The sequence below is a fragment of the Morus notabilis genome, unplaced genomic scaffold (genome assembly GCF_000414095.1).
Source record: "Morus notabilis unplaced genomic scaffold, ASM41409v2 Scaffold1436, whole genome shotgun sequence".
NCBI lineage: Eukaryota > Viridiplantae > Streptophyta > Magnoliopsida > Rosales > Moraceae > Morus > Morus notabilis.
Window position 1 is genome coordinate 111,909 of NW_010361010.1, and position 25,403 is coordinate 137,311.

At 32.3% G+C, this 25,403-nt stretch overlaps 3 protein-coding genes across 3 annotated transcripts; 1 reads left to right on the forward strand and 2 right to left on the reverse strand.

The window, feature by feature from the left end:
- The first annotated feature begins 3,181 nt into the window (after nucleotides 1-3,181).
- On the forward strand, nucleotides 3,182-5,808 carry LOC21395668 (GDSL esterase/lipase At4g26790). The gene is made up of 3 exons (XM_010097798.2): nucleotides 3,182-3,839; nucleotides 4,260-4,752; nucleotides 5,526-5,808. The coding sequence occupies exons 1-3, from the start codon at nucleotides 3,465-3,467 to the stop codon at nucleotides 5,723-5,725; spliced, it is 1,068 nt and encodes a 355-aa protein (XP_010096100.1). The 5' UTR covers nucleotides 3,182-3,464; the 3' UTR covers nucleotides 5,726-5,808.
- Nucleotides 5,809-8,359: 2,551 nt separating this feature from the next.
- Nucleotides 8,360-13,622, reverse strand: LOC21395670 (EH domain-containing protein 1). Its single transcript, XM_024165441.1, has 16 exons — nucleotides 13,270-13,622; nucleotides 13,053-13,132; nucleotides 12,673-12,741; nucleotides 12,381-12,438; nucleotides 12,211-12,266; nucleotides 12,044-12,086; nucleotides 11,898-11,959; nucleotides 11,423-11,536; nucleotides 11,124-11,226; nucleotides 10,937-10,986; nucleotides 10,485-10,613; nucleotides 10,151-10,402; nucleotides 9,964-10,043; nucleotides 9,455-9,581; nucleotides 9,185-9,328; nucleotides 8,360-8,786 (listed from the first exon to the last, which is right to left on the reverse strand). Exons 1-16 carry the CDS (start codon nucleotides 13,352-13,354, stop codon nucleotides 8,601-8,603), a joined length of 1,638 nt encoding a protein of 545 aa, XP_024021209.1. The 5' UTR covers nucleotides 13,355-13,622; the 3' UTR covers nucleotides 8,360-8,600.
- Nucleotides 13,623-16,859: 3,237 nt separating this feature from the next.
- Nucleotides 16,860-22,576, reverse strand: LOC21395672. The gene is made up of 5 exons (XM_010097802.2): nucleotides 22,044-22,576; nucleotides 18,888-19,343; nucleotides 17,929-18,244; nucleotides 17,256-17,432; nucleotides 16,860-17,167 (listed from the first exon to the last, which is right to left on the reverse strand). The coding sequence occupies exons 1-4, from the start codon at nucleotides 22,458-22,460 to the stop codon at nucleotides 17,296-17,298; spliced, it is 1,326 nt and encodes a 441-aa protein (XP_010096104.1). The 5' UTR covers nucleotides 22,461-22,576; the 3' UTR covers nucleotides 16,860-17,167; nucleotides 17,256-17,295.
- Between the last annotated feature and the right edge of the window lie 2,827 nt (nucleotides 22,577-25,403).

The following is a 25,403-nucleotide window of genomic DNA, read 5'->3' on the forward strand; positions in this document are numbered from 1 at the left end:
TATTCATACGTTCATATGTCGCTCATGCAATAGAAGAACATCTTGTTTGTCGTTGCAAGTCTGGTGTCGTTTATGGAAACGACACGTCATCTCTTTTGTAAAGTTTGTTGTCTTTTCAACACCTCCACCCCGAAATAAATAAATATATATATTTTCCCAAAATGATATCCTTTTGAAGTAGACATTTTTTTATGAGCCTTTTGAAGAAGAAATTATTTTGGCATACCTCACGCTAAAATAAAAGGCTTTGGTATGTATTGTTGATTTTTTCTTTATCCTTGACAACTTGTCACGGTGTATTAAATATGTATGATTAATTTAAAAAATGTTTATGAACTATGTACTTTTCAGTTTTCGATGTGTTCTTCCAATTTTAAAAAGGGTTTAATTTGACTTTTAAATTCTATAAAATCGTGTAAAACATCTTTCAACTAATTCATTTTTGATGATTTAATTTTATAAGTTGAACACAAAATTAGTATTATGAGAATAAATCGACTTAAAATTAATATTTTAAATGGTATTTATGAATCTATAAATAGCTTATTACTTTGTTAGTATTATAATGGATCTGGAGGTATTTTAACAATTTTTATATAGTTTAAAGGGTGAATTGAATCTTTTTTAAAACTCGGGGTGCAATTAAATTAGGATACATATTTATTCAAAAGCTTTTACGAAATTAATCTAAAATATCATGTGCGCAAGTCAAGAAACGACATATAGTTCTTTTTCTTAAAAGATTTCTGCCACTTGGATATATACGGCATGGCGTTCGTTCAAACAAGACTTTGCAAAATGGTCAAGATACGACATATCGTTTTATTTCCAAAGTATGTGGTCCTAGATTTGCATAAACGACATCTATTTCTAGATTTATCACTTTCTGTCGTTTTTATGACGAGACCGCATGATGTATTGTTTGCAATTAAAAGAAGCGCGTGGAACTTCGTTTGCGTTCAAGTTGAGAAATTTAGAATCACTCTTTCTATTACTTTTTTTTTTTTTGTCATTCTTTATATTCATTATTTAACACGTATACTTTATTAAGATAACATATTATTAAACAAAAAATGAGATATTACAATTCACGTGTCAAATGATAAACATTAAAAGTAATAAAAAGAATGATACTAGTAATTTTTTTTTCAAAATTTTCTTCTTTTGTGTACGTCACTGCTATAAATTTTTAAGGAGGGGAGATAAATACACTTAGAGTGGATAGTTATTATTTTTTTACCCTTTATCCTTTATTCTTTTTTAAAATATGAATAAATAATCTTCTAGTTAAAATCAGATGCTCTATCCATATGATTTTTTTAGTACCTATGAAAAATATCATCCATAAGAAAAATATCATCCATGAAAATTAGTATCTCCTTCCTCCCCTTTTCCTTATTTTTGCTCTTTTGAAAAATCATTTCTAAGAATTGACATGCCAAATTTTTTGAAGTGTAGGGTAATAAATATAACATTACTCTTTTAAATAAATCCAAAAATTTACTCGGTTTCATCTCGAAAACAATGTTTACACGTTTCGTTAGTTTAAATCACAACTTAAGTTTTTTTGCTACAGTATTTTCTCTCATGAAAATTCAACTTTTTTGGCTACAACATCTTCTCATATGAATTTACTTTTTAACTCAAGTAATCAACTCAAACGAACGAAATAAATGAGTCAATAATATTTGATTGGAAAAGAAATATCATGTTAGGGGAAAAAAAAGAAAGAAAAAGGAAAAGACATATGTCTCTAATTTATTTCAAAAATACAATTCTATTGATGTGGACAAAAGATTAAAATCTGTATTTTTTGTTCCTTGCCTTCGCCTTCTCTTAAGTGCCCTTGCAAGGCATAGATTTTCAACTAAATAAAATCTAAGTACCTAATTTTGCCAACACCATTATTATAATTGCAATCCCATCCACCCATGAACGATTTGTAATCCTTTACATCTCTATCATCATAAACTTTGATAGATATCCATCACCAAATTAGATTTTCTTTATAGTTTTTTCATCATCTATACTTATCCTATATTTTTGGATCAATTTGCTTGAAAATGGAATACTTGGCATTAAATTCTCTTCTTTTTTAGGCTTTTGGACTTTGGAGCAAAGAAAGTTGGGGAGTGAAAATTTGCAACCAACCACATTCAAAATGTGACTACATAACGTAATCTAGCCAAACTTTGCTCCCTTGAAATTAGTATTACACAACTTTCTAGCCGTTTTAATTGATATCTAATTGACATCAGAACAGGTTTTCCAAATTTAATGTCTCAAAACGTGACCTTTCACTATCTTTCTTCCTTTTTTTGACATAAATAATGACTTTGGAGTTGGCACTTCAATAAGCCCATTGATTTCAACTCGTTAAACAGTTTAAATAGTAAAGCATTATTATGAGGGACCAGAACCTCATAGCTTGTGAATAGCTAGGCGCCAAAGTTGTCCTTGCTTAATGGTAAATAATGATACATTGCATTGCAAGGTAAAAAATACAGTCTTGAGTTTTTGTCCCTTAAGGGTAAAGGCTATATATAGTAATTTGCAACCATTCATCAAATATATGGACTAGTTTTCAACGGTTACGTTTCTACCAGAAATTATTTACTAAATATAAAAATTTGACGGCATAACTTGATAAGAATCTAATCTCATTGATTATCATAATTGTTTTGGTCAACTACCTAATTTACTATAACTGTCTTATTAATATCGCACGGTTAAAACAGTGATAACCATTACAATCATAATTTTACTCTCAACTTTTGTACCAAATTTGAATGAGTTATCATTTTTTTATTAGTACGTGTTAATTTATAATAAAAGGTTGTATCAATCAATAAAACAATGACAACACTAATGCATTTATATAAAAGTTGAAATTATTGTTGTTGTTGTTGTTAGCTTACAGCTAAAAGAAAATGAATATGTACAAGAAGATGGGCAAAAGGGAAAGATTACTATTAAATAGTCTGACCACATTATAATTTATCTAATTCTGATTTAATCTGTTGAGATATAAAACTTTTTCCAACGAGAAAAATGAACTATAAAAATAGATGCGTTACTTGAGATTGATCCCCAAAAAAAAAAAAAAACTCAATTTCCATGGATATTAGATGTCTTGAGATTGAAGACAACGAGAAGAAAAAGAAAACAAAATGCTCTACAATGTCATTGATCTTAGGTGAGTCCATCCTAACTATAGTGAGCAACTCTTCTTCCATTCTTAAAGCTCACCTAGAGGTTAAAGAAGACAAAGTAAGGCATTATTGTTCTAGAGAAATTAAGTCTCAACCAACTTCATCAACTTTTATTTAATATCTAATCTTTCTTGCCGGCTCCAACAACCACCAAACCATTTTGTCATAATTTAAACAATTGAACCGGAAATATTCAGTGCCCAAAAAGACATTAAAGAAAAAAAAAAAAAAAGAAAAAAAAAAGAGAGAGTGATGGCAGAGAAGGCCATTATTACTAACTGGCTCTTCTTAACATATTTCATGCTTCAAATCCTTAAGGTGGTGTGTGCAAATGTTCCAGCCATTATTGTGTTTGGAGATTCTTCTGTAGACTCAGGTAACAACAACCAGATTTCAACAATCTTAAAGAGCAACTTTGAGCCTTATGGCCGGGACTTCTTCGGCGGCAACCCCACCGGGCGGTTTTCGAATGGCCGGATCCCGACGGACTTCATCTCCCAAGCTTTCGGCCTCAAACCAACGGTTCCTGCTTATTTGGATCCAGTTTATAGCATTAAGGATTTTGCCACTGGGGTCTGCTTTTCCTTAGCAGGAACTGGTTATGACAATGCCACTTCTGATGTCCTAGTAAGTCAAACTATTGACTTCATTATTGAGTAAATTATTGAGTAACTTGGGCCTTGTTCGCTATCATTTTTCATTTTCTTTAAATAAAAAAAAAAGAATTGATGGAGATTCTCTTATGTAACATTTTAAGAGAATCACTACTACTTATTTCGTCTTTTGTTATGCTTTAGAAGAATTTTATGGTAAGATATTTAACCATCAGGTCACAAATATGACAATTTAAAGTAACTAAATTGAACATATGACGGTTAAAAACTAAGTCCTACAGGTAGGATATTTTATTCATATCCTATGACAGAATTCTCCTATCAAATAAAATAACAAGAGTGTTACTATAGTCAGAACTATAAGCAATGCAAAAATTTCAATTGCAAAGTCACACGGATACAATTGTTTATTGATTTCTTTACGAACTTGCAGTCTGTGATACCTTTTTGGATGGAACTGGAGTATTACAAGCAATACCAAAATGATCTAAGAAACTATCTCGGCGTTGAGCAAGCTAATGGGGTTATAAGTGAAGCACTTTACCTACTTAGCTTAGGAACAAATGATTTTCTGGAGAATTACTACATAATCCCAGATGGAAGATCGTCTCAATTTTCCATCGAGCAATACCAAGATTTTCTAGTGGGAATTGCGAGGGATTTCGTCACAGAGCTTTACTATCTTGGAGCAAGAAAGATATCTCTAGGTGGGCTTCCTCCGATGGGGTGTTTGCCATTGGAGAGAACCACAAATATCTTCTTCGGGAGTCAGTGTATTGAGGAGTACAACACTGTGGCTCTACAATTCAATGGGAAGTTGCAGGCTTTGGTAGAAAGCCTCAACGCGACACTCGTTGGATTGCGACTCGTCTATTCGGACCCCTATGAGATTCTCTACGACATGATTCAAAATCCAATCTTTTTTGGTGAGTTCAATTAATTTCTCTTTTTTTTCATGGTTTTTCAAAGTAGGGTTTTTAACGCAATTGCCTCTAAACTTATCGTGGTTTAGCAAATTGCCTCTTAAACTTTTAATTTTAGTAATCAATTCCCTAAACTTGTAAAATTCTTATAATATGCCCCATTTTACTAAATTTGCTCAAATTTTTTATTAGATTTAAGGGATTAAAATTTGAAAATTTGAAATATTTGTATTACATTTGAATTAGGATGTAATTTTTCATTGAATATGCTTTTTCGACACTAATTTAACACAATCATAGTCACAATAGAGCATATTGAGTCAATGCACCTTGAGCTTTCGTCATTTTGTCATCAACAAGTTATTCTCTTAACTTTTAAGTCGTTGGCAATTAGGGTCTCAAATGATAAAACTTGAAAATTTTAGGGTCTAATTTGTCACCCAACATAAGTTTCTTTTTTTTTTTTCGGCAAAAGATCATGAGGCATTTCTATTCATTATTAACCTCTTTTAATTATTGAACCACTACTGCAATTGATTTTTAAATTTAGAGCCTTATTTCTTAAAATTAAAAGTTGACATTCAAGTTACTAAAACAGATAAATTTAAAACATAAAAAAATAAAAATAAAAAACTCTGATGTTCTTGTTATTAGTGTTACATGCTATCACAACCATATCAATCTACCTTTTTTGGTCACTATGTTTTTTTATAGTCCTTGCTTATGAAACCAAACTAAGTGGTTATGATTTTTATTATTTTTTGTTTCATTTTCAGGATTTGTTGATGCAAATGTAGCATGTTGTGGCACAGGATTGTTTGAGATGGGATATTTGTGTGACCAAATAAACCCATTCACCTGTTCAGATGCAAACAAATATGTATTTTGGGATTCCTTCCATCCCACAGAGAAAACCAATGCCATTATAGCTGATCATGCAGTGAAAAATTCCCTATCTCAGTTTCTATATTGGTGACTGTTATTAGAACATTTATTAGCTCGTCAGTGTAATTTGCATTGTAGCAATAATGTTTTTCTGGTACACCAAATATTTCTACTCACACATATACAGAAATTTAAACACTATAATTTGTATACTATGGTTTCTGCAAAGATTGAACTTATTATTTATCGACATTACATGTTAAAATATGTGTGTATATATAAGTGTGGGTTTAATAGTTACTCTATTATTTACCCATCGATAAGTATCGTTTTACTCATAATATATTTATCCGACAGTTGTATAAATTGAATTGTTGATTAAAAAAATTTGTGACAATTAATGAAATTAGATTCTTATCACGTCACATTACATAACCATTATAGAAAGAATTAATCATCAGCCAGTTTTTTCTTCCTACTATAGGGTCCATATTTTAAAATTCAACATTTTTATTATTATATTCCATCTTTTTCTCACGCACACGCAATACACATATATATGCACTGTATGCATATGTATATCTCATTTAGTTCCAACTCTACGTTAAGATGAGTGCCTAGCAAAGAATAATTCACATTGAAGCAAAAGAAAGGCCAATTACAGGTGGAACCCAGAAAATGCTTCTACTGGTGGAAGAGTTGTTTTTAACTGTTGGATTAAATTTTTAACGGTTAGATCTGTGTATGTCTATATTAAAAATTTACAGCACGCTATATAGAACAGCTTCCTCTACAGATCTGACAGTTGAAAATGTAATCTAACGGTCAAAAACAGCACAAACAGGTACTAACATTAAGTGGTACCTTTTTATTTCTCATCATAAACAAGTGCAATGCAAGTCCTTCACACAGATACTTCATAACCACCTAATAAAAGAGTGTCAACACCCCTTAGTAATATGAAAGGAGGTTTCGCAACTCTTTTCTTTATCCATCATTAATCTAATAATATGTCACATATTAAGACCCTAATAAATAAATAAATAAAAACTATATATGTACCCCAATAGTATATAGTAATATTAATATACTATAATAATATAAATATACTATATATACCAATGTTATATATTCAAGTCCCACGAGCCAACATTTTATAGTATTCTTCCCTGGAATGTTGTCGTTCAAGTTTCAATCTCTCATAGAAATCCTCAATGAACTCTTGGGCCTTCACGTCAACCACATGCAACGAGGAAGAGCTGGAAGAGCTAGTAGTGAAGCCATCCACAAAATTACCATTTTCACCCTCTTCACCTTCAAAGGCATCCCCCAAAACCTGCTCTTCTCCCGGGGCATTTTGGTAATTACGCCCCTCCTCATGATCACCGCCAAAACCCTGCGTTTCTTCCTCTCTTTCTCGGCCAGGAAGTATTCTCTGCGACAGATGGCGGCTGTTGGGGCGGTGGCACGGAGGAAAATGGTGCTGCCGAGGGTGACCGCAGCAGACCTCTGGCTTTGAAGAGCAGAGGGAAAAACGACGTCGTTTGGTGTTGTGCTTGCTTAGGGATGTTTTGGGAATCCCAAGGCAATACAGTCTTGATCGTACGGCATGCATGAAGTGCTTCCAAACCTTCTTAAGGTGTGGAAGATTATCACTATTATTGTCACTAGAAGTGAAGAGGCTCATGAAAGAAAAAAAACAAAAAAAAAAAGTCTAATAATTCTCAAAATGAGGTTTTTCTTGATCTCTCTAGAGGATGAGACAAAGAAGTCAAAGGAATTTTTGCCTTTGGACTGGCCAAATATATGTTGGCTATAAGCTTGGCTACGTCCAATTTCCAAATCTCACAAAAAGGTGAAAGAGAAGTAGTAATGAATGTGGTACCATTTTATTTTCCTTTTTTTACGTTTGTCATGTCGAAAATCTTTTTAGTTTTTAGGGAAGTTTTCTTAATGTCCGAGGATGTATTACAATGTTGATACATTTCCATGAAATCTGCCCCTAATTTCTTGTTAGTTGCTGAAATCCTGTTAAATAACCATGTGGGGGGGCTTGATCCTATGGTATTATATATGGAACCATTTTTTTCTTACATATATGTGTAGAACTTTTAGCCAATTAAGATTTTGTATCCTCTTAAATTAAGATTGGAAAGTATCGGCAATCAAGGATGTATGCTTGTATACAAAATTAAAGTTCAACGCTTGTGTCAATCAAACACGTAATGAAATAACTTTGTTTGCTAATAGGAACCGTATAATAGTTTTGTTTGTTGCCTTGGTGGTACCGGTATGGCGGTATCTCAATTTTGATTGATCTGATTTTTCCATCAATTATTGAGTTTTTTAAAAAGCCACGTGTCAATTACTTGTACTCCTATTTATGTATCCATTCTCAAAACTCGATACACATCTAGACCTCATTTAGTTCGCTGATTCAAATTTTTAATTTGAATTGAAATGTAAAATTTTTTACTATAATAAAAAAATTAGATGTGATCATTTTTTAGAGTTTTTTATTGTAACAAAACTCAAATTTTAAATTCAAATTAGTGAAATAAAAAAGACCTGTTCTTTTTTTGTCATTCGAGTTTATTGGAGGAACCTATTGTCCATCGCGGTCGTGGTTTCAGTTTGCCTGTTCGATACCATATGGGTTGTCATTAGTGTTTATATATATATATATATATATATATATATATATATATATATTAATATTGTCGCTCTGTAGCCAAAGATAGAAGTTAATGCAGATTGTCATACTTAGTAATAAATTATAGTAGTCGTAATATACAGAAATGGAGCTTAAGAATGAATAATTCGATATATTTACTTATCCCTCACTCTTCAAAATATTACAACCATAGTCCATAGCTGACGTCATCCAAAGCTCCTTCAATCTAAAGTGCAGAACTGTCTTTTTTCCTTTCAGTAAATATTTCAAAGGAACTGCTTTCTTAGGTCCTCTAATCATAGGGGTTTCTGAAATTTTTTAAGAGGTCAGGGATGTCATAACCCAACATGTCATCAACGGCTTGAATCATTTTGGGCTTCAACTTCTCAAACTTGTCAAAATTGTAGCCCCTCAATACCTCCCTAAATTGCTCCACGTTCGGGAAATCCCCCGGCGGTAGATGAAACTCCCTTTGGACCTGTAGTATTAAGGAGCAAAGATAAGCAAACAAAAATAATTTTGTGTCTGCATTTGCGCTGGGGTTTTCTTATAATGGTGCACCCTAAAATTTTTAATCTTGCAATTTGAATTGATATCCGTTATTGATTGGATTCATTGCATCGTTAAGGATTGTCAAATAAGTTTTCGGTCCAACTAGTAAACGAGGAAATGTTCAAGGTGCATTGGTGCAAACTACGCTTTGCGCTTGTTTTGGTATGTGTGCAAGTATATGTATGTGTATATCTATCAATTCGTGCATGTATGTATGTATGTATGTGTATGTGCGTGTGTGTGAGTATATGTATGTGTGTGTCAGTGTATAATTACGTATGTATGTGAAGAGGGAGAGAGAGAGAGAGAGAGGGAGATTCGAACCTTTCCAAATTCATCTGCCAAGTTATCAATAAGTCTTTGTTGAGCCTTGGCTTTGCCCATCATAGCAGGCATCTCTTTCTTTAGATGGCTGATAATGTAAGCGTGTATCTTAGCAGCTCTAGTACGCTTCACGAATTCATTGATCTGTGGAAACAAATGTCGTGAGAATCCACTCGGTTTACTAAGTTCAATGATTCAACACCTAATTAAAGAGCTCAAGGAATGTTTAGTATGCACATGTATACTTCATTAACAAAAAATAGGACTTACTCGACGATCACAAGCCTTCTTCGGAATATCTTTCAGATCAGCGAGAAGATCCTCCTGTTCCTTTTCGAAAAGCTCTTTACCGATTGGACCGGTGGCAGCTTCATTTACTGGTTTGTCGTTGAATGAGCTGTTAAAATCCAAAGAGAGGCCAGCAGACCATTTTAGGATTTTGCAAACATAGGGTCATAACACAAAACTCCTAAAATTTAGAGTTAAGAACAGCCAATTTGCAATTTACTTCGGTGGTTTGCAATTCAAACTATTTCCAGCATAGATTAACGAAAATATTAGTGACATATCATGCATTGTCGTCGGAGACCAAAACGAGAAAAATCATTCAGATATTTAAAAAAAGTTATTTTGCACCCTCACCAAATTTCTCGACTTTATTCCATGAGAAACTACTTAGATTTCGTTGCAAAGCTATGCTTATCGACTTGTAACTCTTTCTTTGAACTTGATAAAATAAATAATCAAACATTAAGATAATCATATAAAAGAGAGGGTACCCAATATAAACACGCATGACTTCAGGAGTATTAATAACCTTTCCAAGTGACCACATCAAGGCTCCATAAACCCTCATTAGCTGTAATAAGAGCCAAGAAACAAATAATTAGTTTTCCATAACTGACATCCAGGTATAGAAATAAAAAGGAAAAAGTTCAGATATAACTTTGGCGGAAAAGTACTTACTTGTTGAGTATCAATTTGGTCAGCCTTATTCAACACTACACGAATCTTGTCATCATGACCACGTAATGATGAAATTACACGTTTAAATTCATCACTAACATCAAGTTTGTGAGGATCAAACAAAAGTAGAATAAGGTCGCACTTTGCAGCAAACCACGAAGTTACACCAGTAAAATCATAGGCCCGTTGGGTTCTTTGCTTCTCTCCTGATAAAACTCCAGGAGTATCCACAAATGTAATGTGCTCTAGCAGCTTTAAATGTAAAATGATATGCTTCAGATACTTTAAAAGACAATCTGGACAACTTCAGGGTTATTCCAAAAAAATAACTTACAGGATGCGGCATTTGGGAACATTCGAATTTCGACAAAAATGCAGTCCCAAACGTCGTAAGCCCACTGAAGGGCATGTCCGCTTGGACAGCAACAGTGTTTCCAGGGATACTTCTTTCATCAGGCCCAGACTATATACAAGCAGCATAATAAAACATAAATTAACTAAATAAACACATAAATAATAGAAAGCAACATGTGTAGAAGTAAAAGATGGAGAACAAGAGCAATAACCGAATGACATTTGAAAATTGGGTTTACGATTTAATTGTCAAAACAAAGTTAAAGAAAGTCACTAGGTAGCAGACAAGACAAACAAACCAATCAAGAAAAATTATATATTGCAATTTGGTTCTGATTTCTTGTGTGGATTCGTAAATACCCCTAAAATTTATTTATTGCTCAAAATTTCAAGCCCCAGAAGTGATAGAAAAGGAGATTAATTTGCAATTACCATTACAACAACAAATCTATCAGTTGTAGGCTCCGGACCAATGTGAGCTCCTGTTAACATTATATGAGATGAGAATTAAAATAAATGCAAAAAAAAAAAAATGTATTCAGTGCATGGATACATAAGCACATCCACACTCGCAAAAGGAGGGGGATGGACAGAGAGAGATAGAGCAAGGATTACTTGCCTGGATAACTGCTTCTTAGCAAATGCTTGATGAATGTTGTTTTCCCAGTAGAGTATTGACCCAAAAGCATAACCATGGGTTTGGCATCAAAATCACTATTAGTCTGCAAAACACAGTGAATCGAGATCAATTAATAATATACAATCTGCTATTAGTATAATTAACCAAGTGGCAATACCAAGTACTGATAACAGAAAACCAGTGTAAAACAATTTTTTTTTTTTTTTTTTAATAATCTGGGAAAAAGAATAACAGACACTAAGGAAAAGAATCACAAGTAAAACACAAAACATACTTACTAATGCTGGGGATACAAAGTCATTAAACCGATAAGTAGCTTCTAGTGGCTTCAGCTTCTTAATATATAGTCGTTTCAAGCCATCGATAATTGACGTTACAGATGAAAGAGAGACCTGATAAAACAACACTAAGAATGGATCACATCATATCGAGAAAGGAGATGAATCAAGTGGTACAATGATGATCATATGCAATAATTCTGATACAAGACAAAGATACACGTCGATTTAACTAGGATTACAAGTATAAGAACATTGCAATGAGCAAGAGACGACAAAAACTTATGTGTGCATACTACGTTCAGTAGGATTCAGGCATACAACCAGTATAAAGAAATACTTGTTCCTGCCATAATGGAAGCAATGAAATGGAAGTCTGAACAGCCACCATCACCACCAAACAAAACAGACACACACAGAGAAACGCATTTTGGCTTAGAAGAGAAATTCAAAAAATTGTAGGATAAAGGCATACCTTCGTTGATGACTTTGAAGAAAACCACTGCGCCGAAGGTGATTGTTCGACTATAGAACCACCTGCATCACCGCCAACCAATCAGCAAATTACGATTACTAGTTAAACCTAAAGCATTAACGACCACAGAGTGACGGAATCCTAACCGTTTACATCGGGCTCGCTTGTCTTTTGTGAACGCTTTTTCTTCTGAATAAAGTAAAGCAAGTTCAAGCAAAAGTAGAGTGGTAAATGAAAAACTTTCGTGAGAAAGAAATAAAGAAGCCAAGACTATTTTAGAAACAATATAAATAACTTAAAAGAGTATACTTACTGCTAGCAATCCATCCAAACCTTCCATAACTGGAAGCTTCAAATTTTCCAAGTCCACTGCAATACATGAAAGTAATGTCAAATTTTTAAAACACAAATGAGCTGAAAGCATATTAATTATTTACTTGAAAAAACGCATGAAAAACAGAGTTCTAAACTGAGAAATATTACCATTGCTATTCAATAGATCGTGTGTTATCCCATGTCCAGCTTGTGCCAGAGAAACTAGCTAAACACAAAGAAATAGTAACAATTTAGGTATTCTATAAACACGTAAATAAGACGAAGAATTTTGTGCTAGAGTAAGACACGGTTTTGAACTTGATGAAAATTAAGAAAAATGATATCAAATTGAGAAAAACATGACATTTAACAGTTCAAAACCGCACTTATCCATAAAATCATCCATAAAATTCTACGAATACGATCATTTTTACCATTCCAAACAAACAGAAATAGTAACCTGCATAGCAGCAACAAACTCTCCAAAACCAAGATATCCCTGTCTCTTAGAATCTGCAACCGCCCACACCTTTTGGCGGGGTAAGAAAAAGAACAAAGAAAATTCTAGTCAAAATATATATACCAACAAATAAAACCAAGTAGAAAAGAAGCTATCAAAAGTTTTGCTTGATGTTATTTCTTAAATCAAAATCTATTGTTATTTTTCAGTTTAGTTATTACATACTAAATTTGATTTGCAGAGAAACTTGCATTGCAGAAAAAGAAAAAAATATGAGAATTTAATGCATTAACTGAGCTAATAACACTAATTTAAGCACTTAGATTCAAACGAACAAATTAAAATTCTCTCGTGGAAAACAAATTAGGAGGAAGATGAACCTGCTTGAGATCTTGCCGCGGCAAGTTTGACATGGCGAAGAACTTTATCGCATCATTACCGGTAATGCGGCCATCGCCGTCTGAACAGAAAAAGCTCGAAACCATTAAATTCCACAAGGTTTTCAATTTCTCTTTCTCGGCCTAAACTTTCCCAGAAAACAAACGGAAAAGTACAAAACGGTTACCGTAACAAAGCGAGGAAGAATCGAGAATGTACCTGAATCAGCGTAAGAAAACCATTCCTGATAGATCTTCTGGTGCTCCTTCGAGCACGAACTTATCGGAGACGAAGCAATCTCCATAGGGGAAAAAAAGCGGCGGAATTTGTTCAGAGCTGGGAAATGGAAGCGATCCTTCTTTCTTTCAATTTGTGTTTGGAAACGGAGAAAACACGGGAAAGTTCTTTCTTCGTTTCCGTTTTGGCGGAAAGGAAGGAGGACGGAGGAAGGAAGGAAAGAGGGAATCCTTCGTACGGACTGAAAGTGGTGGAAAGAGACAAAGGCAAAGGAGGCAAAAGCAGGCGCAACCGCACTAGCGATTGGTTGGTTAATCGTGCAGCGACGTCGTTTGGGTGCTCAGTTGAGTTGGCACCGTTGGGCATTAATGGCGGTTAAAACGGTGACTTGTGGGGATAGGAAGTCAAGATCAGTAGGACGGCGTTTTTACATGGAAAAGAAGAGTTTTTTGCTATATGGGGTCCCAAACTTTTTGATATTCATCATTTGGGTCCCTAATTTGAAAATCTAGACAACTTGGTCTCTAAACTCCCATTTTCTTGACATTGGGTCCATATTTTGAAAATTTAAACAATTGGATCCCTAAACACCTATTTTCTTGGCACTTCGGTCCCTATTTTAAAGATTTTGATAACCGAATCTCCATACTCCTATGAGCTTGTTGTCTTTTACATTGATTATTTATTATTATTATTATTATTATTATTATTATTATTATTATTATGTGGCTTTTAGCATAATTGTTCCTTAAATTTTTAATTTTGAAAATCAAACTGGAACTTTGTAAAGTCATTGTAATGGGTCTTATTTTACTAAATTTGTTTAAATTTTTTATTAAATTTAAGAAATTAAAAGTTAAAATATTAAAAAATTTGTGTTACATTTGAGTTGGGATTTTATAATTTTTCGTCAAACGTGTTTTACACTAACTTAACATAATCACCATTAAAAGTGGAAATATTACAATAATTTTATAAATTGAGAGAATAACTTGTTAAAATTAAAAATTTAAGAGACAAATTGCTAAAGCTATACAAATTTATAAGGTAAATGTGTAAAATACCCTGTTAATACAAACTATGATGATAACTTGAAGAGTTATATGAACGATCTATCAAGTACTCAGTCATTAAATTATGCCTATTAAAGAAGATAAAAGTGTGGACAAGGAAAAGAGATAAAGTAATTTATGAACCGCTTGGTTCATAGATCTAAATATAAATTCAAATTTATTTAATTTTTTGAAAATAAAATATTGTAGTAAGAAAGGTTTGAATCAAAACGTTTTAGTGTTTATAAAATAAATAAGCTTAAAGTTATGATATGGAGAGTAAAAAAAGGAATATTCTCTTGTAAGTTTTGACATAAGAGGATGAAAAGTAAAATGAAATTCTCTCCGCTAATTTGTCTAAATTTAAAGAAATAAAAATTATTTGGAATAATTGAGTGATTCAAATAACTAATAAGATCCATTTTTCCTTTATTAATCTACCCTACCAAATAACTATAAACCTAATTGTATATTAGATGTTAGTTTCTCATATAATTTCTCTATAAAATCTTCGTTTTAGGTTTTTTTTTTTTTTTTTTTGACAAAGGGGAAATTTCATTCATTAGAAAAGAAATATAAACACAAGTGACAAACAACCCCAATTACAATCAGACCACTGACTTGATCCACCATTAAAGACACAACAGCACTGGGACGAAAATAAATATCAAGACTAAATGGGGACAGGCCCGCTCAACATAGACAATTCAAGCAATACCACAGTTCGTTAGAGACTAAAATAGTCAATGGACCAAGCTAGTAGACCGATACAAAGCCCCAAATAACGAGGAGACACACATGGCAAGAGAACCCTTTAGCCATAGAAAACAAACCCGGGTGGTGAGTTACACCGCCGTTATTACACACAAACTAGAATAAGAAAACAAAAAAGAAAATCTCCGGACACTGTTGTCGAAAGCCTCTGGCGAAAGGGTAGCTCGCATAGGAACCGTCAAGAAGGACAGCTAACTTCGAGAGGCGCGTAACGGAGTCAAAAAACTACCACTAAACGTCATCGGGAGAGCTCCGCCAAACGCATATGAAAAGAGATGCCGCCATCGTCCCAAGAAGTCCACCACCTTGAAGAAGAAAAACCCTAGAGATCTCAGACATCCACCAGCTAAAGCACCGTAAAACGCATCACATCCGCGTGAATTTCAAGCTTTGACCAGCTTTAGATTCGCCCAAACGGAGCTGTGACGCTGTACACTACCCCTGTCATCATAAAGCCCGCGAAAAGATGAGTCGGAAAACCAAAAACCAAGGTCTAGAGCCTAGCGACGTGTCCGAAGGTGGTGCCGAAGCTCGGCAAACACCTGTAACTCTTTTTCGTGTAAGAGAGAGAGGGAGAACGAAGAGAAGATGAAGAGAGAGAAAGAGAGTCTAAAAAAATAATAAAATAAAATGACAAATTTTATAAATTCTACTTAATTTTATCACTTGTGTCAACATGCCTCATGTGCCCTCTAAACTTTGTCACTTCTGTCAACATGACCTCTGAGGTTAACTCCGTTAAGTTTTTTAACGGAAATATTTATAAACCCTCTTGAACTTTGTCACTTATGTCAATATGCTCCCTGAACTTTAAAATGTACATATTTTTCCCTCCGAACTATGATATGTCTCCATTTCTTTTAATAGAAATGTTGATATGACCATTAAATTGCTAATTATCCCTAATATTTGAGGTTTATTGAACACCTTCTTCTCTAAAAATGTTACTTAAGCACCAATTCTCAAAACATTAGTTGATTAGAGTCAATAAAGAGGGAAAAAATGAGACATATTATAGTTAATGGGCAAAATATGTACATTTTAAAGTTTATGGAGCATATTGACACAAGTGACAAAGTTTAAGTATTTATGTTAAAAAAAACTCAACGGAATTAAGCTTAGGGGGCATGTTGACCCAAATGACAAAGTTCAGGGGACACAACATGCACATTTTAAAGTTCAGCGGACATGTTAACACAAGTGGTAAACTTCAGAAAGTATTTATTAAATTTGTCCAAAATAAAAAATAAAAAAAAACAATAAATTTTCTACATCAATAAAATTTAAAAAATAATAAAATCAACATTAAGCATACGAAAGTTTATTTCCTAAGCACTATTTGCCACATCCCAATCCCAATAACTTAAAAAAATGAACTAATTTTATCAGAAGTCTGAATTGGGTTAGAAACAAGCACCAATTTCTTCACCATTTTCATTTCCATTCACAGACTAATGGCACAACAAAAGCATAAACTGTGTATTAAGGGGATAAAACGACATTAAATAATCAAAACTTATTTCCTAAGCAATATTTGCCACATCCCATTACTATAAAAAATGAACTTTTAAACAGAAAAGAATTACTAACGAAATTACACGATCTCTTATTGTACATTATGCTGTCACACAAAGAAGAGACAAGAGGACAGGGAAGTGAAATTTCCTCAGAAGAAGACAAGGATTTGACAAAAAGACATACTGAAACTTTAAAAATAAATGTGACATTGTAGCACCAAAAGGGGTCTCATACAATTAATTTACAAGCTCCAATTGCACAAAATTAAATAACTAAACAAATAAATAAAATCTGCCAACAACAATTTCTGGACTGCAACCAAATGGGGTTTTTTTTTCTTCAAAGTTCAATTTTCCTTTTCTATAAGCAATCCTTATCTGCAGTCACTGGCCAACTTCATTTTCTTTTCATCACTATTTTTGACGATGATTCTCATGCAGATAACTACAAATTGTTATTGACAATTTTAACTTGGGTTTCTTGGGTCTTTCTACGTGGAGCCTCGGGTCGGTAGTGCGCGTTTTTAATCTTTAAATCTGAACAAAATTATATCAAAATTAAAACAAAACAATAGTACATAAAACAGACATTTTTAATATGAATTAGTTAAAAACATATACTTACCATTATTATATTTTTTTTAAGGAATCTCCTTTTTAACTTTCTATAAAGCGCTAATGGTTTTTCCAAGTAACCAGAGTACCAAAGCAAGCTCAAGACCAAATATGCTGTGAATTGTGGATCTGTCCAATGTGAACCCAAAGACCGTAATTCCTGCTCTATTGTTCTCAAAATACGTCACTGCAATAATTTAAAGGGAATTAAAAAAAAAAAAAAAACATTAGATTAAGTTGTTGAAAAGCCAAGTCAAAACTTGTAAAATTATTGAATGTATAAAATATAATATGGTTTACTTCTGACTATATTAGTGAGACTCCCCTTGGCATTTTTCTCTTAAGAAAATAAAACTTGTTCGATTTAGTTGGGAATGCCAATTATTAACAATGACTATGACGTTATTTGTTGGGTTTAAGCAACATCATATTTTTTTTATTATGAGTTTTAAGTAGAAAATTCTTCAATAGAATGTGAAAAAGTACTCTTTGAAATGTGAATTTTCAGATCGAATGTATTAAATTAAGGAAGATAAGACACTTAAATAAAACTTAATGAAAATCTAACGATTCAAAATTGTGTCTTATTAGCGCACCGCATAATTTTACTCTTTTAATTAATTAGTAAATCACATTAGTTGACAACACATAAATACAAGTTACGTCTTGTGGGGCTAACTTACCTAGAGCTTGTCTCTTTTGAAATGAAATTGTGCTGTAAGCATAGGCCGGTATGAACTTGGTATTGTCTACGTCATCCTCTTCACCATCTTCGTCATTGTCGTCATCGCCGGATTCTACTTCAGCACCCGCCGGGAACGCTTGGTGGGTCGTGGCATCAGCCGTGGGGGTCTCGCCATCGACCGCATCGAAGGAATCCAACGTCGCACAGATGTGCCACTTGGACGCAAGGCATGTGATTGCTTGTGCCTTGTGAGTGATCTTTGTTGCACTGCGTAGTAGGATGAGGATGGCTGCAAGTAGCGTCATGGAGCATAGCTACACCAAAAAAAAAAAAAAATTTAAAACCAAAAAATATCAAAAAATCATTAAAAAAAATCATCGCGAATAGCAATAAAAAAATTATATTTCAAAATATGAAAAAAAAAATCATACACTGTTTTATCATGGTAAGTGCTTTTAATCTATTTATGTCAAGTTTGAAGAGTGAACTCAACTGTATGATTTAAATCGAATATGCTTATTAATCGTTAAATTTAGTCACATACTATATATGTATTGTCTTATTTAAATTGTAACAATTAGTGACTCTATTAGCTACACATAATAAAATGTCCTCAATATAAAATTTCTCTATTTATAAGAAGTAGCACAATTTTATACAGTAATGTATGTAGGATTTAACCCTTTTTTTCCCCGAATTTTCCACGTTGATTCATATCATTTAAAATGTTTCAAAATAAATTCTCAATCTATTAAGGGTTCGTTTGTTTTATATACTCAAACTCAAATCATTGATTCTGTTACAACATTTTTGTCTCATAAAAAATTTAAATTTAAAACGTCAGAATCAAGAATCATGTTTGATAATACCTTCTAAATGGGTCTTAAATTATTTCAAATAAGTCGTTTCGTATGACGGTTCAAATCTCAACCTTAAGATCAGATAAATGAGACTTACCGTAAGTTCACCGGTCTTGAAAAGATTAAAGTCAACACGGGATTTGATGGTGGTGGAGGTCAAGAGAGAAGCAAATTGACTACAGGTCACCAAAATCAACGCACATAAAATGAAGGCTCGAAATCGGTGGCTTATGATCCGTAGATGCCTCCTGATCCGAAGGTGCTCAGCTAGGATGGACCCCACATCGGAGTCGACGTGGAAGACCGTGGCGAAGTCTTGGAGCCGTAGGATCTGGAGGTGGCAAATCAGACGGAAGAGAACACAAACGAGGAAAATGATCGTCGTTCGATAGAGCCAAGAGCAGAGCTCCATCACGCATGCTACGAAGTCGCTCACCACAACATTGCCCAAAAAGGGTATTTGCGAAGCTCCTGATGCGTACCACCATATCTTGTATGCACTCTCGGCCAAGAAGCATGGGACCACAAAGATGGACAAAATTTTTAGTGATCTCTGCGTCAACAAGTACAATAACACAACGGTAAGTTTTTTTTTCCTTATTTATAAAAAGAAAATTTATCTGGTGTTCTCTCTTTTTTAAAAATACTGATATTTTTAATTTATTGGCCGTTAAATTTGTATTATTTTTTCAATTTGATTTGATTTTAATCAGATTTAATATATATCCGATGGCTAATAGAAAATACTGATATTCCTAAAAAAAAAGAATACCAAAACAAAATCTCTTAAAAAAATTATGAAAGTACATGAAAAGAACATTATATAATAGTCATACAAAGTATTTTCAAAACGTCAAATTGCATCATAACTATACTATTAAATAATATAATAAAATATGATAATTTAAGGAAAGAAATTTTATAAGATTTAGAATCATGATTTACAAAGTATTCTTTTTACAGCTTAAGACAGAAACCGTTATATTTTTCACCAAATTGCAAATTTATACGTTAGTCCTAAACTTTGTAACCTATAGACTATAAATTATTGCTACACAAAGCTCGCATAAATTGGTATGATTTTTAATTACTGAAAGCAAAATTTTTGAAAAGAAGAAAAAGATTGAAAAATAAAGCATAGATTCTGTCACCTTATGGGTATATATGCAGTAGAACATTCCTGAAGACATTGATCCCGTTCACTCTTTATTTACTTCTACACTTCTAAAGGTTAGCTTTTACATACTTCTAGTTATTATTCATTAAAAAAAAAAAAAAAAGCACTTCTAGCTAGATTTAGATCTCCCCATATGATACCAAGGTATAATTCATGTATCTCATGAAAGACTAGCAAAAGGAAAAAAGAAAAATATTTACAATGGAGAATACTATTTTATTTTAAAATAAAAATTATATTTTAATCATTAAATTAGTTTTTTTAATAATCTAATCTTGAGTAATTCTGTTTCACATGTAGTAAATTTTTAATACATATACGTGTAAATTTAACAATTAAAAAACTAATCAACGATTGAAAATAATAATTTTAACAAGTGAAGCAAAATAAACCTCTCCACCTTAAGAATTTTAAAAAATAAAAATCGTTTATGTAATTATAGGGAATTATGGTCTGTCAGCTGCAGAAAAATTAATGTGGTCTGGACAGGTTTGATATGATGGATGCTTCCACTCAAGTTTTTTTTTTCTTTCTTCTTTTAAAGGAAAAGCAATGCTTAATGTAGGCATCGTTCACTTTGTGAATTTGAGTTTTTAATTCAAGTTAAGATGTGATATTTTTTAAAAAATTTTTACTGTAACAAAAAATTTTAATGTGACATTTTCTAAAAAAAATTTTCTGTATAAACCTAAAACTAAAAACTCAAATCAATAAAATAAATGAGACCTTAATTTATGGCCAACTCTGGTGCAACTTTATCATCGTATTCAGAATTTAAAGGTGTGTTTAAAACTTATTTTAAAAGAATTTTATTTTTTTTATGAAAATAAAAATAAGAATATTTTTAATTTTTAAAAAAAATTATTTTTAAAAATGTGTTTAGTAATTTTATTAAGAGATTATTTTTAATATAAAAAATTTATTAATGTCTTTCTCTTTCTCTCTCGAGAGAGCAAAAAATAAAAATAAAAAATAAAAAATGACTAAAAATTATTTTTTATTTCTCTCTTATTTTACATTAAATTAAAAAATAATTTTTATTTCTATTTTTTATTTTTAATTGTATCAAACTCTCTTGTATTTTTATTTTTTTCCCAAAAAACGTGAAAACAAAAATAAAAATAACTTTAAACACAGTCCAATAATAATAATAGGATTAATGGACATAAGGCAGGCAGACACAGGCCATTGAACCAACCATGTTCTTTAATAGGAAAAATAATTTCGTGATAATCTCTGAGAAGTCCATATATATAATTAAGAAGTCAAAAACAAAATGAGCTCCAAAAAATAAAAAATTTATAGGTTGTTTCTAAAAAGAAATAATAAAATAAAATAATAGCTTATTAATAAAAAGAAATATGTGATCTAGAGAGATCCTTAAAGAGAGAAAGCAAACAGCCAGTAAGTGCGAAAGGAAAAGTGCACTTAAATGAGACCTTTAATAGTTTCCTTCTCTTGTAGAATTTCACTTCTATTTTATTCATGGAATTGAAAGTCTGATTTTGGACGATCAAAAGTCAAACATTAAAATTTCATCAAGTTCATATTTTGAGAAAAAAAAAATGTAGGAAACTCTTTTCGGTACGTTAATATATTAATAAATCAAGTTTTTTATCCATTAAATAAATAAAATTTAAAGAATATGCATACTTAATAATTAAAAAAACTTAACTTACTAATACGCTGCCTAACGGGAATCTCCTAAATTGCAATAACAATACTATAATCATCATAGTATTATGAATGCAATTGTAATTCTAAACCTGACTTTTAGTGTAAAAAATGTAGAGTTCAAATCTCTCGGCACAAATTCTTAAAGAAAACAAAAATCACGACAACACACGATTGCTAAAAGAACACCATATATCATGATGTCCCCACCAAAATAATGCAGATGTAAAAAGAGAGTAATAACATACATTATATAGAAAGAGGAAAAAAAAATGTCAAAGTTAATATTTTGTCTAAATTTCATTCCTTCATAAAAAAATGTCCATTTTCATCGATCTCAAAAATCAGACAACAACAATCAAATCCAAAAATAAAACAAAAGAGTAAAAAATAAAAACTCACATTGAGTTGTTCCGTATATCTCTTCCTAACGGTCTCGCTGTCATCCCAAAGCTTATCAAAGAACAAGAACCTCCTCAGGCCGTACCTCCTGACGAAATTGGAGAGGCAGACAAACGACAGCGTCGCGACGGCGCTGAGGGAGAGCTGGACGACGGGGTCGTAGGGGCGGGCGTGCTTGGAGTCGCAGGAGGCGCAGGCGATCAGGAAGTGGGAAGCGGCGGGGACGACGACGGTGAAGAGGACGAACATCGACCACGAGAGGCACGCCGTCCAGGCGCTGGACTGGTCGACGCACATCCACCGGAGGTACGATCGGAAGCTCTGGAGCTCGTCCTGCGCGTGCGACACGCACCGCATGAACTTCTTGTTTGATCGGTTTGACAACAGAGCGTCTCTGTTGTCGTCGTCGTCTTCCATGGAAATTGGTTTTTTTTTTGGTAAAAAAATTGATGGGGTTTTGAGGAATGTAGATTTAGGAAGGAAAAGGGTGTTTGATTTTGTGGAGAAATGAGAGAGAGAGAGAGAGAGAGCGAGAGACAGAGAGAGAGAGAGAGAAGAGCAGTTTGTTTTTGTGCAGTTTTTGTGCCTGTGTTTTGGGTGGGAAATTTGTATATATAGGAGGTGATTTGATGGTTGATTTTCCTAAAAAAGGGAAAAGAAATGAAACAGGAAGAAAACAACCTTCTTTTTTAAAAGAAAATTCTGTGATCTCGTATGGAGAAAAATGAAATGACCTATTGATAAATTAGTGGACTTTGATTCATAAATTTAGAATCATGATTTAAAATTATTTTCAGTTTATGTGTATTTTTTTATGAGAAAAAATACTATAACGAATCATGAATCATGATTCGAATTATGACACGAATCCTCATACTAAACACCTCATTAGAGTTTTCATATGACCTCAAAATTATAATAGTATTCTTATGAAGAAATTAAAAATATTTATAACAATTTAATAGAATTTGATTACAATCATAGAGTTTTTTTTTTTTTAAATGCTACTGCTCAATTTTTTTAAGGTGGTATAAATTATGAGATTTTATGTCCTTAATGGAGAATGGAGATATCCACTTTTCATTTTGTTTTTGAAAAATATATGTGAAAATGCAATTAACCAGGTTAGATCAATTTTTTAACTAGTCAAAAATTGTTATATACATTAAGATTAGTAGGTTTTTGTATTATAATTTGTGGTTCAAAATTATGCAAAATAATTGAACAAGTGTGCTCGCAATATGTTTCTTAGGGGAAAAAAAAAAAACAAAGACACCTGTTTGGGGAGTGGTGGATGGCATTGCCCAATTAGAGGAGGAAAAGTGGTGATTAGTTGTTGGTTTATGAGTTGAAAGAGAAAGTGATCAACTTTTAAATGGCAAAATTAGCCGAATTTAACAGAATCAGTTCGTGCCAAATTTGCCAATATCAAATATATGAATGGTATGTTTTACAAATTTGCATCATTTCTCTTCTTTCCATAAAAAGTGGATTAAAGCTGGAGAGTGTATTATCAATCATAATCTCACTTTTTTTTTTCCTTCAAATGAATGACTTTTAAGTAAGGAATAATAATATAAGGAATAGTCTTTAGACGAATTATGCGGTGGAACCTAACAAGCATTTTCACCGGTAGATTTACTGTTTTTAAGTATTAAATTAAATTTTCAACGTTTAAATCTACATAAATCTGTATTAAAAATTTACAATACGCCGTATAAAATTACTCTGTGTAAATTTGATTATGAAAAATTTAATCCAATAATGAAAATATAAGTCTCGTTCATTTCACCGATTTGAATTTTCAGTTTTATGTTTATACAGTTAAAAACTCTCAAAAAATATCACATCTAACTTTTTCTGCTACATTTAGGCCTTGTTCGTTTCGTGGATTTGAGTTTTCAATTCGAGTTGAGATGTGACATTTTTTTAGAGCTTTTAACTATAACAGAAAAAGTTAGATGTGATATTTTCTGAGAGCTTTTAACTGTATAAACCTAAAACTGAAAACTCAAATCGGTGAAATGAACAAGGCCTTAAAAACTCTTAAAAAATATCACATCTCAACTCAAATTAAAAACTAAGGCCTCGTTCACTTCGTAGATTCGAGTTGAGATGTGACATTTCTCGAGAGCTTTTCACTATAATAAAAAAAATTAAATGTGAAATTTTTAAAAAAATTTACTGTAAAAACTTAAAACTAAAAATTTAAATCGGTAAAATAAATTAAGCCTTAAATTCACAAAGTGAACTAGGCCTTAAAAAGTTTCACCCTAATGGGAGCTAATCTTCAAGATCTACTACTGTATTTTAAAATGTCAAAACACAGCTGGTGGTTGGACCAGTCCGTGCAACGTGTACTGCCTGAGCACCAATTGCGCAAACCAGCCGCTGTGACATTGCCACACGGGGATGTAAGGTTGTCAAAAATACATATTTTAACGAATGTCTATTTAATTTGTTGATTTAAGTTTTTAATTTGAGTTGAGATGTGATGTTATATGATAATTTTTTTATTATAATAAAAAAATTAAATGTGATTATCTTTGAGAGCTTTTTACTATAATAAAACTTAAATTTTAAACTCGAATCCACGAATTGAACAAGACCTGATTGTTTCTACTAATTGTTGTCGTTTTCCATTGAAACATACAAAAAGAGTATTACCTATACAGGTATTACCTGTCCATGTACTATTTGCATTTTCAGAACTTGGCATCTTAATCAACTTCATTATTAATCATTATTAAGACTTATAATAACTCATAATATGATGAGTCATATTAAAAAAAAAGATAGAAAGAAAATAAATAAGAGTGATAATAATAATAATAATAATAAGAGAGAGAGAAACACTTGATCCATTGCTGCGTGGGGTAAGGTGATTGGATAGCCTAAATTTATGCATGGATTCGCTTGGCTCCTAGTTGGTAGTAGTAATAGATAAGCAGTAGGTGTCAGATATATAACGTGAAATTAATTAATAATCTATGTGACATGGCCCAAAAAAAGAAAATTTTTCTCCTTCTATGATTCTATATATTCGTGAATTTGTATATAGACACGTAATAGACATTAGATATAAGCTAGTGGTAGGTTCTCAATTTTTATTTTAATCTAATATACAGTAATCAATATGAATTAAATATTTAACAAAATAATGGTAGGTAATATAATTTTCTAAAAACTAACCTTATCATATTTGGTTATACGTAAGAATTTTTTGTTAAATTTCTAAAAATATTATTGTACAATGTTTAGTTGAATTGTGTACAGTAATACAATGTAATTTTTCTTATAAAATTAATTTTAAATTGTTTTAGAACATCACCATCAGCAAACAAAATACATGCCCAAATT